The sequence below is a fragment of the Ctenopharyngodon idella genome, chromosome 8 (genome assembly GCF_019924925.1).
Source record: "Ctenopharyngodon idella isolate HZGC_01 chromosome 8, HZGC01, whole genome shotgun sequence".
NCBI lineage: Eukaryota > Metazoa > Chordata > Actinopteri > Cypriniformes > Xenocyprididae > Ctenopharyngodon > Ctenopharyngodon idella.
Window position 1 is genome coordinate 33,051,275 of NC_067227.1, and position 17,125 is coordinate 33,068,399.

Sequence of the window (17,125 nt, forward strand, 5' to 3'; positions counted from 1 at the left end):
AAGATGATACAAACATTAGTTTTCTAACAAAATGAATGTATGAATGTCTTTACAAAAATTGTGTATATACTATATCTCTATATACATTATATTAAAAATAATGCAATTACTATGTATAAATAACCACATGCTACTTTGTTTTGATTTTACCAAAAATATGCCCATTTAATACACTACTGGTCAAAAGTTTTTGAGCGGTAAGATGATTTAATGTTTCTTCTGCTCATCAAGGCTTCATTTATTTGATCCACAACACAGTAAAAACAGTAATATAGTTAAATATTTTTACAATTTAAAATAACTGTATTCTACTTGAATATATTTTAAAATGCAATTTATTTCTGTGTTGGCAAAGCTATTATTCCAGTCTTCAGTGTCACATGATCCTTCAGAAATCAATAGAAAAGAAATAGAAAGTTCAAAAGAACATAATTTATCTGAAATTTAAAGCTTTTGTAACATTATCACTACCGTCCAAAAATGTGGAGTCAGTAAGAGTTTTTTTTTTTTTTTTTTTTGGAAAGAAATTAAAGAAATTAATACTTTTATTCAGAAAGGATGCATTGATCAAAAGTGACAGTAAAGACATTTATAATGTTGCCAAAGCTTTCTATTTCAGATAAATGCTATTCTTTTGAACTTTTTATTCATCAAATGATCCTGATAAAAAATGGTATGTTTTCAACATTGATAATAATAATAAATGTTTCTTAAGCAGCAAATCGGCATATTAGATGCACAGGGATGAAGTTCAAATCTGGTCTGTCATGAAAAGATCCCTCTCCCCCAACTTCCTGTCTGTTCTCTACTGTCAATATACAAGAGAAATGGCAAAAGCCCATTAATAATAAAAAGTGACATCACTAAAAAGACAACAGATGAGCTCAGTGATTATCTCACCAGTGAGGTCATCGTTAATTTTACCAGTAAGCTGGAGAACTTTCTAATGGGGTCCGTGAGGTTTAAAAGCAGATAAGGTGTTTTCTTTAGTGTGTACTTGGAATGGGAAACAAGTTACATTAAATAAATCCTAGAAGGTTTTTTAATAACTTCAAATGTATGATCAAGTTGTTTTACTGGGTCATTCGAGATTCACACATGGTTATTTATTGATTAGTGAACCCCCATCATGCCTTCCTTGTCAAACTCCAGTGACTGTTAAAAATAATTCACTGGACTGCACTGTTTTTAATGTAAATAAACAACGTTTTTATTCAGAGAAAATGAAAAACACCTGTATATCTGAATGAATTTTGTATCTTCTATTAATCTTAAATGTCTTATAGCTAAATTTATTAAATGTATGATTTTTGTTATTTCACTTTTGTCTCACTATGAAGATAACTCGTTCCTGACAAAAAAATAAACAAATAAATTAGTGTGTACTTGAGAATCAAGGCTAACTGAACTTGAGGGGTTTGGTGGGATTTTGTTATATAACTATAAAGGGATTAATATAGTAAGTTCTATGGGTTTTGATAGGTTTTTATTCTTTAAGTGAAATGAGTTAACCGAGGGGGAAAACTTTGTCATCTTTGGACCACTCTGTATGGGTGCTGACAGCAGTGAATTCTGGGATTAGGTGTTGAAAAGAAAGGCATTCCGGCCCGGTTGTCAACTAAACGTGAGGAAACTAATTCGAAAGTGAATATGACCAATGAAAATCTGATTAAACTGAGCAGAATTGTTTTATCCGCAGTGGTATTTTAACATTTGTTAAGTAGGCAAGCCAAGAACACTGGGCGTAACCGCTGCAGTGCCAGTGACAGATAAACTTTTCCCTCGTGTGTGTATTTTTCCTTTCAGGAACAGACTGCAAACATTCTTCCCACAGCCCCAAACCCTACGTTTACAAGCAATATTGTGACTTAATGAGTAAACTGATTACATAATAAACCACAGAATGTCACAGCGCAAAACTTACCTCAGCGAAAACAGCCGCCAGTCAGTCAGTCTCCCGCGCAAAACAGATGCTCACGCGGACCGTTAATGATGGCTTTGAGACGCGCGCGCAGATGTGCACGCGAGAAAGAATGATAATGAATGTGTGCGGCTCTGGAGAATCTTCACTCTTTGATCTATGAACTAAACGTTTTTCGAGGTCTTTTACCAGATATTTTCGTTTTTTTCTGGCGATAAAGTAAATACAGAACTTAATTAGTTTATGGTCTCTCAATAATAAAACTTTAACGGCTTATTAAGATGTGTGATATATCGCCATCTAGCGGACGGATCTTGCAAGTACCACTTAGAATGGCAGTATCAGAGATGGTACTTTGATATATAGGGTGATTTTTTTGGGACACATTTTGCCATTGAGATGACTTGGTAAAAGTGTCCCAATCAACCTGAATTCACCCCTACCATAGAACTAAAATTAATGTACCACAATATTTACATAGTACTCCAATAATCACAGGGTACATTTACAAAATTGTACTTTTTGCAGCACTGTATGCTCTTTGCTGCCCATAGACGATGTTTTCCATCCATTATTTTGAATCTACTGATGTGACAAATTAAGTGACTAACACAAATTACAGCATTATATTTTATTTATGTTCACATATTCCATGTCACATTCATCAAACAGAAATTGTTTGCTTTATTACGAGTACAACATCTGAACAATGAATTCCAGTCGATGCAGAAACAATAGTGAAACCTCAGCAGATTCTGTCTGGTAATATCATACAAAGCTACTCTAATATAGACCTGAAAAAGAAAACACGATTTTGTGGGTTGTATTCACAACAGTGATGAACATAAAGACTGAGTACTAATCTATATAGACTGTGGTGAAATGAGAGTCACAAGTCAAGTGTGAACATTAAGGCAGACCAATATCTTTCTCACTATTTAATCACCTTTATACACAGTACTGCGTTAGTGTGCTTACATGGGCTGTACTAGCAGGATACATCATTATAAAAGTGTCTGACGAAAGCAGATTTCTCATTAGGGCGCAAAACAAAGTAATTTATAAGCATAGGCCATATTACAATTGTGTTCAGTTAAGGAGTGCAAGGTATGTGGTTAAAATGATTGAAATGGTTGAAGTCTGGTGTGCGAATCTCTGACAGTTTTCTTGCAGGTAACATTTTCAACTCAAAGATTATCAGCCGTTTATTCACATCAATCTTTAAACCACACATAGATGCATAGTACAATCGGACGCGTGTTAGTGACGACTAAATGAAGGCAGCACTGAAATGATGAGTGTTGAACTTCGCTCTCAACACACATATGCATACACACATAAACACACACTTCCCTTGGAGAGAAGATAAAAAATGTTTTTCGATTTGGATCACTGCCGACAGCACCTTGGCCACACCTGCAGGAAGTGACATCACACTCAGGGTCTATTTGAGGTTTTTGAGTTGCCGGTTGGTTGAGCTGATCTTGCCGTCCATCGTGTCGACCTTATTGAGCAAAGAGTCCAGAGAAACGTCCTGGTCGTCGATCTCCGCCTGCAGTCCCAGACCCAGATTCTTCAGTCGGCCCAGACCCAACGACATTTCATCTGGAGACAGAAAACACACATCAGATCCTGGCTGTGAGCAAACTGATCAAGGTACAAGAAAAACTCTTGTATTTCTTACCGAGGTTGTTGTCCAGCTGTTGATGTGCGGCCCGCAGTTGTTTGTTCTTAGGATATCCGTTCTGATCGGGCGGCCCGTTATCCAGGGAAGCAGAAGCTCCGAATCCTGTTCAAGCAAACATATGTGATTTTGATGAACTGGTAATTTTGCGTTGGGGAAAAAAAGACAGAAATACTAAGGAAGAACATTTTTTTGCAGTGCGTGAAGCTTTGAAACTTTTGCGAATCATTGATGATTTCAGTAAACGAGGCTTTGTTGTTAACATTCAAAACATTTTGAAATTACAATGGTTCGCCACTAGGGTGTGATGATCTCTAAACCCATGAACCAGTGTCTATATGGTTTTTACCTGATCTTGGATCAGTTTTATAAGTTTTTAATAACATTAGTCAGTTGTGAGCACGACTTTCGTTCCCTCGATTTGCTAAATCGTGCGCACAATTTACTATTTCGTTCCCTCAATATGCTAAATCGTGCGCAAGACTTACTATTTCGTTCCCTCGATATGCTAAATCGTGCGCACAAATTACTATTTCGTTCCCTCGATATGCTAAATCGTGCGCACAATTTACTATTTCGTTCCCCCGATATGCTAAATCGTGCGCAAGACTTACTATTTCGTTCCCTCGATTTGCTAAATTGTGCGCACAACTTACTATTTCGTTCCCCTGATATGCTAAATCGTGCGCACAATTTACTATTTCGTTCCCTTGATATGCTAAATTGTGCGCAAGACTTAATATTTTGTTCCCTCAATATGCTAAATCGTGCGCAAGACTTACTATTTCGTTCCCTCGATATGCTAAATCATGCGCAAGACTATTTCGTTCCCTCGATTTGCTAAATCGTGCGCACGACTTACTATTTCGTTCCCTTGATATGTTAAAACGTGCGCACAATTTACTATTTCGTTCCCTCGATTTGCTAAATCGTGCGCACGACTTACTATTTCGTTCCCTTGATATGCTAAATCGTGCGCAAGACTTAATATTTCGTTCCCTTGATATGCTAAATCGTGCGCAAGACTATTTCGTTCCTTTCATTTGCTAAATCGTGCGCACAATTTTCTATTTCGTTCCCTCAATATGCTAAATCGTGCGCACAATTTTCTATTTTGTTCCCTCAATATGCTAAATCGTGCGCACGACTTAATATTTCGTTCCCTCAATATGCTAAATCGTGCGCAAGACTATTTCGTTCCTTTGATTTGCTAAATCGTGCGCGCAATTTACTATTTCGTTCCCTCGATTTGCTAAATCGTGCGCACAATTTTCTATTTCGTTCCCTCAATATGCTAAATCGTGCGCAAGACTTACTATTTCGTTCCCTCGATATGCTAAATCATGCGCAAGACTATTTCGTTCCCTCGATTTGCTAAATCGTGCGCACGACTTACTATTTCGTTCCCTTGATATGCTAAATCGTGCGCAAGACTTAATATTTCGTTCCCTTGATATGCTAAATCGTGCGCAAGACTATTTCATTCCTTTCATTTGCTAAATCGTGCGCACAATTTTCTATTTCGTTCCCTCAATATGCTAAATCGTGCGCACAATTTTCTATTTTGTTCCCTCAATATGCTAAATCGTGCGCACGACTTAATATTTCGTTCCCTCAATATGCTAAATCGTGCGCAAGACTATTTCGTTCCTTTGATTTGCTAAATCGTGCGCGCAATTTACTATTTCGTTCCCTCGATTTGCTAAATCGTGCGCACAATTTTCTATTTCGTTCCCTCAATATGCTAAATCGTGCGCAAGACTTACTATTTCGTTCCCTCGATATGCTAAATCATGCGCAAGACTATTTCGTTCCCTCGATTTGCTAAATCGTTCGCACAATTTACTATTTCGTTCCCTCGATATGCTAAATCGTGCGCAAGACTTACTATTTCGTTCCCTTGATTTGAGGGAATAAAATAACACATATTATACAGACACTTCATATTTAATGGTATTGGATAATTTGTTAATTGCATTTCATAGATTATACTTTCAATAAAACATCTGTAATTGGTTTGTAAAAGCTGTTTTCGCTGCATTTACACCGTTTTGACCAGCAGGCGTCACCAGTGTGAGGCGATTCGAGCGCTTTGAAACAGTGAATCTCTTTGTAAAGCCACTGGTTCTATTGATTCAAAGTTTTGAAAAGCTTCCTTTCTCCCATCACTAGGTAATACTGGCAATACTTTGTAAGCGCACGATCATGTGTTTGCGTTTACCAGATGTGTCCAGTTTCCTGAGGTTCGGATGGCTGGCTTGATATTTGTCTTCCTGCTGTTTGCTCTCCACAAGTGCATTCTGTAATCTAATATCATCAGACATTCACAAAATTACAAAACCGTTTTGTTATTAAATAATATTCAGCATATCCAGATACGGCATCTTTCCTGACTAAGACCTTTATTTAAGTTGATATGAATCAAAGCAAGGCTGTGAAGGTCGATGTTCAGCCGTAGATTACATGTAATTTTTACAACAACAGGAATGTTTTGGGAAGATTTCCAGTGTTTAGTCAGCTTAACGAACTGTACGTCTATTCATCACAGCCTTGTTTTCATTTCATGTTAAATATGACGTCTATTGAAAGGCTGTAGAAATTGGTTTTGTAGGCAAATTGTCTACAAAATTTGTTTTTGAATAAATGCACGAGTTGAAAGGGGAAAACAATGCACATTTTGTATCTTTTTGAATAAAACGCATTGAGCTAATTATAGCACTTTTCAGTGCAGGTAAACTTCTAAAAGCTACTAATTTTGGGTCAGTATTTACCTGGTGTTGGCCTCGTAGGACACCGGCTGGTCCTTCTGTGCAGGTTTGGGAGGTTCAGGTTTGCCTTTGAAATAGTTGACCATGCCTCCCCACACACTCTTAATGGTGTTTATGTGCCTCTGGCTCGTCCTCATGTCCTGCTCCATGTTGTCAATCATTCTCTCGGTCCTTTTCAAAGCTTCACCCTGACGAATCAGTTCCTGTGGAGAACAATAAAGCGATTTAAATTAAATGAAACTTAGTATGTGCCGTGTATAAGAGACAAAATACACTGAAGTTCAGCCTCTGAGATGTTCTTCTCACCTCTGCCGTCTCGGCTCCAACCTTCTCCGATTCGTAGATGAGTCCGAGCGAGCGGTGGCTGCTGTCCACGGCCGACTGCGCTGTACGCGTCACTTCCTGCTGCAGCTGTCTCTGTCGTCTCTCTGCCGGACTCAGCGAACTCTCCTCCGGATCATCGTCGAAGTTAAAGCCTCGTCTCGGTGCTGCGCGCCCTGAGTCCTCTTCATCATCATCATCAGCGAAAGGATTGTGGGATTTGGGATAGGCAGACATCCTGTGCTTGAGTGAGAGGAGATAACTGAGCTGGTGAACCAGTACAAACAGCATAGCACTTATATATAATATAATAATATAATATATACACTAATGTTTATTTTTATAAGATGAAATGATAAATAAGACAGTTAAACTTCTTCAAGTGGCTGTACCATGGTAAAGTGTTGTTATCAGATGCCATTCACACTATTGTCTGCCACCATGGTAAATGTCCAAAAAACATGGTACTTTCTGTTAGTATATAGATATGGATCGGTCCTGAACAAACTACTATAACTGACAAAACATATATAGATATAGACTACGCGTATTAAAATGTGCAAACGTGCTAATATTTCATAAATATATGTATTATTTAACTACATTTAAACTGAAAATGCTGTAGAAACTCGTCTGTTTGTATCTATCGAAGCTACTGTATGTTGCCTAAAATAACCTTTAAATAAACCCTACATCGTCTTCAATAACACTTCTTCTCTGTCTATTTGATTAAATTACGATGTATTGAACATTGTATCGATAAATTTGTACCTTTGATCGCTGGAGGGAGATTTGTTCTCCTGCTATCAGCTGTGCTGACGCTTATGGTGAAACAACTTCCGGTGGTGTCATCGTGACGTCAGATAGGCTCCTCCTCTGATCCTTTTTGTTTCCCCTCATTTTCACTTTTCGTTATTATTTATGACAGCGTCGTTTAGGATTCGAAACCAATAGCTGGGATTTGAAAACAGAGATGGCTAGAGCCACAAAATACACTTTTAATTTTAATTATAATAAATGTCCAAGTCCAAAATTATTTATTATTATTATTATTATTATAAATTATATTTAAAATAAATATATATATACTACTAATTGTTATTATTAATTATAAATATTGTTAATGAATAATATAATAATTACATCAATAATCATAAATTATTATTATTACAAATGTCAATTGTTAAAATAAATAATAATATATTAATTCTACTACTACCACTAATTATTATTATCATTAATTATAAACATGGTCAATTAATAATAACAATAATAACGACAAATGTATTATTGTTATTATAAATAATAAAATAAAATAAATAATATATTTTACTACTACTACAAAAAATGTTATTGTCAATTATAAATATTATTAGTGAATAATAACAACAATAATAATAATAATAATAATAAATTAATTGTTAATATAAATAATAATATATTAATTCTACTACTACTACAAATATTATTATTAATTATTAATATTGGCAATTAATACAAATAATAATAACATCAGTATTAATAAATGGTTATAAATATGAGTGATTAATATACAAAATAATTTATTAATTCTACTACTACTAATAATAATTATTCATAATTATTAATATAGTCGATTAATAGTAATATAATAATAATAATAACAAATGTATTATTATAATTTAAAATAATAATAATTAAAATAAATAATATATTCTACTACTACTAGGCTACTAATTACTATTATTAATTATAAATATTGTTAGTGAATAATAACAAAAACAACAATAATAATAAATTTATATTATTATAAATTAATTGTTAATACAAATAATAATATATTAATTCTACTACTACTACAAATATTATTATTAATTATTAATATTGGCAATTAATACAAATAATAATAACATCAGTATTAATAAATGGTTATAAATATGAGTGATTAATATACAAAATAATTTATTAATTCTACTACTACTAATAATAATTATTCATAATTATTAATATAGTCGATTAATAGCAATATAATAATAATAATAACAAATGTATTATTATAATTTAAAATAATAATAATTAAAATAAATAATATATTCTACTACTACTAGGCTACTAATTACTATTATTAATTATAAATATTGTTAGTGAATAATAACAAAAACAACAATAATAATAAATTTATATTATTATAAATTAATTGTTAATACAAATAATAATATATTAATTCTACTACTACTACAAATATTATTATTAATTATTAATATTGGCAATTAATACAAATAATAATAACATCAGTATTAATAAATGGTTATAAATATGAGTGATTAATATACAAAATAATTTATTAATTCTACTACTACTAATAATAATTATTCATAATTATTAATATAGTCGATTAATAGCAATATAATAATAATAATAACAAATGTATTATTATAATTTAAAATAATAATAATTAAAATAAATAATATATTCTACTACTACTAGGCTACTAATTACTATTATTAATTATAAATATTGTTAGTGAATAATAACAAAAACAACAATAATAATAAATTTATATTATTATAAATTAATTGTTAATACAAATAATAATATATTAATTCTACTACTACTACAAATATTATTATTAATTATTAATATTGGCAATTAATACAAATAATAATAACATCAGTATTAATAAATGGTTATAAATATGAGTGATTAATATACAAAATAATTTATTAATTCTACTACTAATAATAATAATTATTCATAATTATTAATATAGTCGATTAATAGTAATATAATAATAATAACAAATGTATTATTATAATTTAAAATAATAATAATTAAAATAAACAATATATTCTACTACTACTAGGCTACTAATTACTATTATCAATTATAAATATTGTTAGTGAATAATAACAAAAAAATAATATAGAATTATTTTTATATTATTTAATATTAATAATATATTCATTCTACTACTAATTATTATTATTATTATTAATTATTAATGTAGTCGATTAATAATAACAGCAACAAATGTCTTATTATTATTTTATTATTATGCTGTGATTATTATCACTCATTATTTCATACATTAACATTATTTATTTGTAAAAAAAAAAAATTATACATAAACATTACAAAAATGCTACTACAAAAATCGCAAGAAACATAAAAATATATATTTTAGCCAATGCTCTGTTAAAGTGTTTAAAGTTTCTCTTTCTTGTCTATATTTACATATATATTTAGTGTGTGAATATTCATCAGTTGTGTGAGCCAATAAGATAAATTACACACTGATGATGCTTTAATGCAGACACGCCTCGCGCGCGCACTCGCTCTCCGTCTCTCTTGATTGGCTGTTATTTGTGCCTTCACACTTTCCGTATTGCGGTCGGGTTTTGCTTCACCGCGAGCAGCAGCAGAAATCATCATTCGTGTGTTTCGAACAACTTTCCCGTGGCGTCTCGTGAATCATGGCCACGCGCGGCGGCACGCGCGAGTTCTATTTCAACACGGTGCTGTCGCTCGCGCGCTCACTGGCAGCCCACCGACCAGCGCCCGTCGAGAAGGTACAAGAAAACACACTGTACACTGACTGCACTGATATCGTGCTGCGCTGCTTTGTTATTATATCATTGTGCTGCGTTATCGTGATGCACGCGACAGGTGTCACAGGCAAGTTTGCAAGCCTCGCACTTTCATTATGTGTGCACGCAAACAATGTGATTGAGTTTATAATCTGAAATATAATAATGTATTGCATGAGTACAGCATTCATATGAGACTTCCTATACTTATAAAAGAATTGCATATGCCCCAAAACATCTTGAAACATGTAAAATAAAAGCCTTTGCATGGTGTTTTAGCTGAATAAATGTCCTAAAACTACTGATGATTGTGCACATACATCAAACAAGAACATCTGTAAATGCTTGTTTGCATTTTATGAGATATATTTGATATATGAAACTGAAAAACAAAAAATGTCTAGTCACATGTCTAGAGGCTATCAAGCCGCTGCCAGGCACTAAGTGGTGCCATCTCGTGCCAGCAGCGCCGACGCTGGTGTTTTCTGGTGCTGGCATAGTATTTAATGCAGCAGTGGCAGCAGGTGTTGACTTCCTTTTAAGCTCTTGTGAAATGCATGACAGATTCATCTTTCATACATAATCATGCGTTTCCGCGCTGTTTAAACACTGCGGCAGTCGATTACCCCACACATGCATGCTCTCAAACCACGCGTGAGTCTAACAGGTTGATCTTGTTCTGCAGATGGGTCTCTCATGGGTTTTCTCATGTCTTTCTTAGAGGGAAGTTGTTCAGCTGTTTATTGTGACGGTTCAACATCAACAGCAGATTGTGTGTGTTTCTCCATCAGGTGCAGAAGTTATTATGCATGTGTCCGTGCGACAGCCGCGGCGTCTTCAGTCTCGATGTCCGGCGCAGGGATGCTGTCATCGCTCTGGCTGTGTTCCTGGTCGAGTCAGATTTACAGGTGACCGAGGCTGATTATCGGCTTGATTTTCACATGTGAAACTGTGTATTTTGGGGACAAAGCTGTTGCTAAATATAACCTCCCTCTGGGAACATCCTCAAATGGAAAGTTGAAGCTGCTTTATGAGAGAAACTGCATGCAAACTTTGTATGTTTCTCTGCATAAACATACTGTATGTGTGTGATTTGGTTTCTTTTTTGAAGCATATAAATAGATTTTGGTTTAATTAATATTCAGATCAAGTCATTATTTAGATCATTATTTATTGAAATTTGCACAAGTAAATAATAATACATTATTATTGAAAAAATATGCAAACAATTTTAGAAAATAAATTTTAGTAAATAAAAATGATTAATTGAAAAATATGCAAAAATAATTTTAGAAAAAAGTTTTAGTAAATAAAAATGATTGATAAATATGTAAAAAATAATTTTAGAAAATAAATTTTAGTAAATAAAAATGATTAATTGAAAAAATGCAAAAATAATTAGATTTTTTTTAAAGTACCCAAAAAATTGAAAGAAATAATTTTAGAAACGTTTCAGTAAATTTTAGTGAATTAAAATGATTAATTGAAAAATATGCAAAAATAATTTTAGAAAATATATTTTAGTAAATAAAAAAATTGAAAAATATGCAAAATAATTGTAGATTTTTTTTAAAGTAAATAATAAAAAAATATTATTGACAAAATATGCAAAAATAATTTTAGAAAAGAAATTTTAGTAAATAAAAATGATTAATTATGTAAAAATAATTTTAGAAAATCAATTTTAGTAAATAAAAATGATTAATTGAAAAATATGCAAAAATAATTTTAGAAAATATATTTTAGTAAATAAAAATAATTGAAAAATATACAAAAATAATTTTAGAAAATATATTTTAGTAAATAAAAAAATTGAAAAATATGCAAAATAATTGTAGATTTTTTTTAAAGTAAATAATAAAAAAATATTATTGACAAAATATGCAAAAATAATTTTAGAAAAGAAATTTTAGTAAATAAAAATGATTAATTATGTAAAAATAATTTTAGAAAATCAATTTTAGTAAATAAAAATGATTAATTGAAAAATATGCAAAAATAATTTTAGAAAATATATTTTAGTAAATAAAAATAATTGAAAAATATACAAAAATAATTTTAGAAAAGTTTTAGTAAATCTGCAAAAATAATTTTAGATTTTTTCGAGTAAATAAATTATGAAAAATATGCAAAAATAATTTTAGAAAATATATTTTAGTAAATAAAAATAATTGAAAAATATGCAAAAATAATTTTAGAAAAGTTTTAGTAAATAAAAATTGCAAAAAATAATTTTAGATTTTTTCAAGTAAATAAATTATGAAAAATATGCAAAAATAATTTTAGAAAATAAATTTTAGTAAATAAAAATGATTCATTGAAAATATGTAAAAAATAATTTTAGAAAATACATTTTAGTAAAAAAAAATAATTGAAAAATATGCAAAAATAATTTTAGAAAATATATTTTAGTAAATAAAAATAATTGAAAAATATGCAAAAATAATTTTAGAAAATAAATTTTAGTAAATAAAAATGATTGAAAATATGTAAAAAATAATTTTAGAAAATACATTTTAGTGAAAAAAATAATTGAAAAATATGCAAAAATATTTTAGATGTTTTAAAGTAAATAAAAAATTATTGAAAAAATATGCAAAAATAATTTTAGAGAGAAAAATTTAGGAAATAAAAATAATTAATTGAAAAATATGCAAAAATAATTGTAGATTTTTTTTTTAAGTAAATAATTGTTTTTGTTGTTATTGAAAAAATATGCTAAAATTAATTATTATTACAAATAATATGATTATCAGCACAGCATAGCTTGTTTTTCACATGTGAATCTGTGTGTGTTCATCATATTTTGGGGACAAAATTGTTGCTAAATATGAAAACCTCCCTCTGGGAACGTCCTCGCATAGAAAGTTGAAGCTGCTTTATGAGAGAAACTGCATGTGACCTGTCTGTATCTCTGCATAAACGTACTGTATGTGTGTGATTTGGTTTCTTTTTTGAAGCATATAAATAGATTTTGATTTGATTAATATTCAGATCAAGTCTGCATCTTTCCAACACATGGTTTGTGTGATATTTGTCTTTCCCAGCACAAAGACACGGTGGTAAGTTACCTGCTGAGTCTGCTCAAGGGTTTACCCAGAGTGCAGTGGGTGGAGGAGAATGCTGGGAGGAAGTGTAAAGGTACCAGCAGCTTATGCATCTTCATCAAGTACATCAGTGTATATGTAAGCATGCACACTAGTGTTTAAAAGTTTGATATTTTGGTGTGTAAACAGAGACTCTCCCCATGGCGGAGAACTTCAGCTTCTGTCTGGTGACGCTCCTGTCTGACGTGGCTCAGAGAGACCCAGAGTCTCGCTCACAGGTCTGATCTTCAGCGCTTCGTTACTTTCCGTGTTATTTTCCTCTTGTACTCATTTAACGTCCTTCTGTCCAGATTCTGGAAGCGGTCATGGAAGTAATGCAGTCTCTGCTGGAGATCTGCCAGACGCCGGAGAACCAGGATAAAGGTGATTCCCCTTTTTCACTTCACAAACACACGTTTGTTTTCGCACCCGTCTGACTCTCGTCCTGTTTCTGCAGTGTACCTGTGCAGGTATGCTGTCCCGTGTCTTCTGGGCGTGACTCGAGCTTTTGGTCGCTACGGTAACGGCGACGAGTCCCTCCTCTCGCAGCTGTTCCCGCGAGGAGCGCCGCAGCCGGCTCACCGCGTGTCCGTGGAGACAGAGGGCGTTCGGAGGAGATCCTTCAATGACTTCCGCTCTATTCTGCCCAGCTCTCTGCTCACGGCCTGCCAGGGAGACACGCTGAGACGCAAGAGTGGCATCGCCAACACTGACGCACAGGTCACCGCCTGCTCTCTGTCTCTGCATGTGTGCCGAATGAATACTTGCATACTGTTTAGTGCTGCGCATTGACTATTACTTGAGAAAAAAAATAGTATGTGTAAAAGGACGCATTATGCAGTGATAAACGTTTCAAACAAAATGTATGTGACAGTCACATGACCTTATGTTATGTTTAATTCAGCAGGTGGTGTCTGTTTATCATAAAAAAATGAAAGTGATTTATTGAAATATGCAAAAAAAAATTAAGAATTTTTTAAAAAAGTAAATAAAATATAGTATTATTAAAAATATGGAAAAATAATTTTAGAAAATAAATTTTAATAAATAAAAATTATTATTTGAAACATGCATAAATAATTTTTGATTTAAAAAACAAAAAAAATACATTATTATTGAAAAAATGTGGAAAAATAATTTCAGAAAATATATTTTTAGGAAATAAATTTTTTTAATTGACAAATATGGAAGAATTTAGAAAATAAATTTTAGTAAATAAAAATTATGAATGTAAAAATATGCAAAAATACAGTTTTTGCATACAAAAATACAGTAAATAATAATCCATTATTGAAAAAATGTGAAAATTATTTTAGAAAATACATTTTAGTAAATAAAAAAAATATTAATTGACAAATATGCAAAAATAATTTTTGATTTTTTAAAGTAAATAATAAATTATTGAGAAAATATGCAAAAATAATTTTAGAAAATACTTTTTAGTAAAAAAAAAAAAATTGACATATATATATATATATATATATATATATATATATATATATATATATATATATATATATATATATATATATATATATATATATATATATATAAAAAAAAATAGAAAATAAATGTTAGTAAATAAAAATTATTAATTGAAAAATATGGAAAAATAATTTCGTTTTTTTTTTTTAAATAAATTATTATTGAAAAAATATGCAAATATAATTTTAGAAAAAATATTTTAGTAAATAAAATGATGAATTGAAAAATATGCAAAAATTTTAGAAAATTATTTCTAATAAATAAAAATGTTCAAAAATAATTGGAATTTTTAAAAAAGTAAATAATAATACGTTATTATTGAAAAAATATGTAAACAATTTTAGGAAAAAATAACTAAAATGAATTATTATTAAAAATAAAATGCAAAAATATTGTTTGCAAAAATGTAAGTAAATAATTTTCTTCTTTTTTTTATTGAAGAAGTAAAACAACATACATTAAAACAATCAAAGATACATTTTCCTTCCTTCTATTTTAAATATAACAACAGTAAGTAAATAAAATTAAAGAAATATTTATTATTGGAAAAATATGCAAAAAAATTTAAATGTCTTATCCCTTGGCAGTCTGATCTAAAACTAATAAAAATCACGGTGGAAAGTACTTATGTTCATTTATCAAACTGGAAAAGGTCAAGTTGAGCACATTGCATTGTGGGATACAGTATCCCGTGCACTGCTCTGGTTGTATGCTGCACATTTTGGGAAAAAAAAAAAAAAAAAAAAAAAGTAGTTGGTCGTCCATGTACTCTTTGCATTCAGAAGATCCAGAGTATGTGTTGCAGTAGTATGTAGTATGAGTGGTGTAGTATTGTAGTATGAATTGGTAGAGGTGCTGTTGTGTTCACAGGTGAGTCCGGACAGAGGTGGACCGTCGCCCTGCTCTCCTACAGCTCCGGGGCCGCAGTATTTTGAAGGTAATGTCAGGTTTGCTGTGTCACATGTCTAATCTCTGAACGTCTGAACATTCTTCAGCAGATTCTGAGTTCAGAGTTCATGTGCTTGTTTCTGAATAAGCACCTTTAGTTCTCAGCGTGTTTAAGCTGTTTGTTTGTTTAATTCCATTTGATTAAAGTTCAGCAGACGTGTAAATCTGGTTGTTTGATGCGGTTTAATGTTTCTTCAGGTTCTTATCTGGCCGATGGCAGTGCTGTGAATCCAGATTATTACTTTACGACCGTCAGTTCCAGCTTCTCCATCTCTCCTCTCTTCATTGGTGCCAGTGGACTAGAAATAAACGTCCCATTAGAGCTGCTGAGACGCCTCTTACAGATGGTACACACACACACACACACTTAATGTGATTTTCACATTGTTTGGCAGATAATGAACTCCATATGTGAATCTTTTCCTCATGACATCACTAGTGATAACCCAGTATGGACTCTGATGCTGTTCTCTGATAGAGCGCCCATACAGTATATACTGCACATAATGGAATATAATAATGGCAAATGAAATTGCTAAAGGAAACACTTCCTTAACATGATATTTACTCAAAAATACAGCAGAACAGAAATGTGTTTATTATCTGTTGACTGAGCTGTGGATTTTGTAACTTACACAAGGGGGAATTAAGCCTTCTGTTAATCAGCCCTTGTTATTGGCTGATGGTGATAATGACACTATTCATAGTTTTCAGTCACATGACTGGCGCGGAGAGGGCAAAACATCCATAGATCTGCTGCACAGGCCTGTCAATATTCAATGTTTCAAACCACAAATATTTAGATGACCTCTCAAAAGAAGAAAATAGGCGCTGCGCAGACCGATCGGCGTATGACACGAGAGCGATTCAAAAGCATAAGGAGTCGTTTGCTCTCCAATCTCTCTCACAGTACTTTGATGTCATATGCGGATCGGTATGCGCAGCGCTGATGTGTTTTGAACAAGCCTTTCACTTTTCTCATTACTGGATGAATCAGCATTTTTTTTTAAACAAATCTCTTGAATGAATGATTCAATGACTCACTCATAAAGACTTCACTTGTTTCATTACTGGATGAATCAGCATTTCTGAACAAATCTCTTGAATGAATGATTCACTCATAAAGACTTCACTTGTTTCATTGCTGGACGAATCAGCATTTTTAAACAAATCTCTTGAATTAATTATTCAATAACTCACTCATAAATACTTAACTTGTGTCATTACTGGATGAATCAGTGTTTTTTAACCAAATCTCTTGAATGAATGATTCAATAACTCACTAATAAAGACTTCACTTTTCTCATTACTGGATGAATCAGCATTTTTTTAAACAAATCTCTTGA

At 31.7% G+C, this 17,125-nt stretch overlaps 2 protein-coding genes across 8 annotated transcripts in view; one reads left to right on the plus strand and one right to left on the minus strand.

The window, feature by feature from the left end:
- Positions 1 to 2,537: 2,537 nt before the first annotated feature.
- snap29 (synaptosome associated protein 29) lies at positions 2,538 to 7,600 on the minus strand. Of its 3 annotated transcripts, none has more exons than XM_051904066.1 (6): positions 7,466 to 7,600; positions 6,680 to 6,937; positions 6,377 to 6,576; positions 5,827 to 5,912; positions 3,606 to 3,710; positions 2,538 to 3,526 (listed from the first exon to the last, which is right to left on the minus strand). In XM_051904066.1, the coding sequence occupies exons 2-6, from the start codon at positions 6,929 to 6,931 to the stop codon at positions 3,366 to 3,368; spliced, it is 804 nt and encodes a 267-aa protein (XP_051760026.1). In that variant the 5' UTR covers positions 6,932 to 6,937; positions 7,466 to 7,600; the 3' UTR covers positions 2,538 to 3,365. The 3 variants fall into 3 exon arrangements, with proteins under 3 accessions (XP_051760026.1, XP_051760025.1, XP_051760024.1); XM_051904065.1 differs by having other exon boundaries at positions 6,680 to 6,932; positions 7,466 to 7,569; XM_051904064.1 differs by lacking the exon at positions 7,466 to 7,600 and adding an exon at positions 7,087 to 7,403 and having other exon boundaries at positions 6,680 to 6,932.
- Positions 7,601 to 10,013: 2,413 nt separating this feature from the next.
- pi4kab (phosphatidylinositol 4-kinase, catalytic, alpha b) overlaps positions 10,014 to 17,125 on the plus strand; it is a 52,478-nt gene continuing 45,366 nt past the window's right edge. For 4 of the 5 annotated variants that reach the window (XM_051902744.1, XM_051902745.1, XM_051902746.1 and 1 more), the window contains exons 1-8: positions 10,014 to 10,242; positions 11,052 to 11,168; positions 13,308 to 13,401; positions 13,497 to 13,585; positions 13,658 to 13,730; positions 13,804 to 14,066; positions 15,702 to 15,768; positions 15,978 to 16,126. In XM_051902744.1, coding sequence (XP_051758704.1) covers positions 10,147 to 10,242; positions 11,052 to 11,168; positions 13,308 to 13,401; positions 13,497 to 13,585; positions 13,658 to 13,730; positions 13,804 to 14,066; positions 15,702 to 15,768; positions 15,978 to 16,126 — 948 coding nt within the window. In that variant the 5' untranslated portion in view covers positions 10,014 to 10,146. Of the gene's footprint in view, positions 10,243 to 10,895; positions 10,915 to 11,051; positions 11,169 to 13,307; positions 13,402 to 13,496; positions 13,586 to 13,657; positions 13,731 to 13,803; positions 14,067 to 15,701; positions 15,769 to 15,977; positions 16,127 to 17,125 lie in introns of those variants that run through there. The other variant, XM_051902748.1, reaches the window with a different exon arrangement.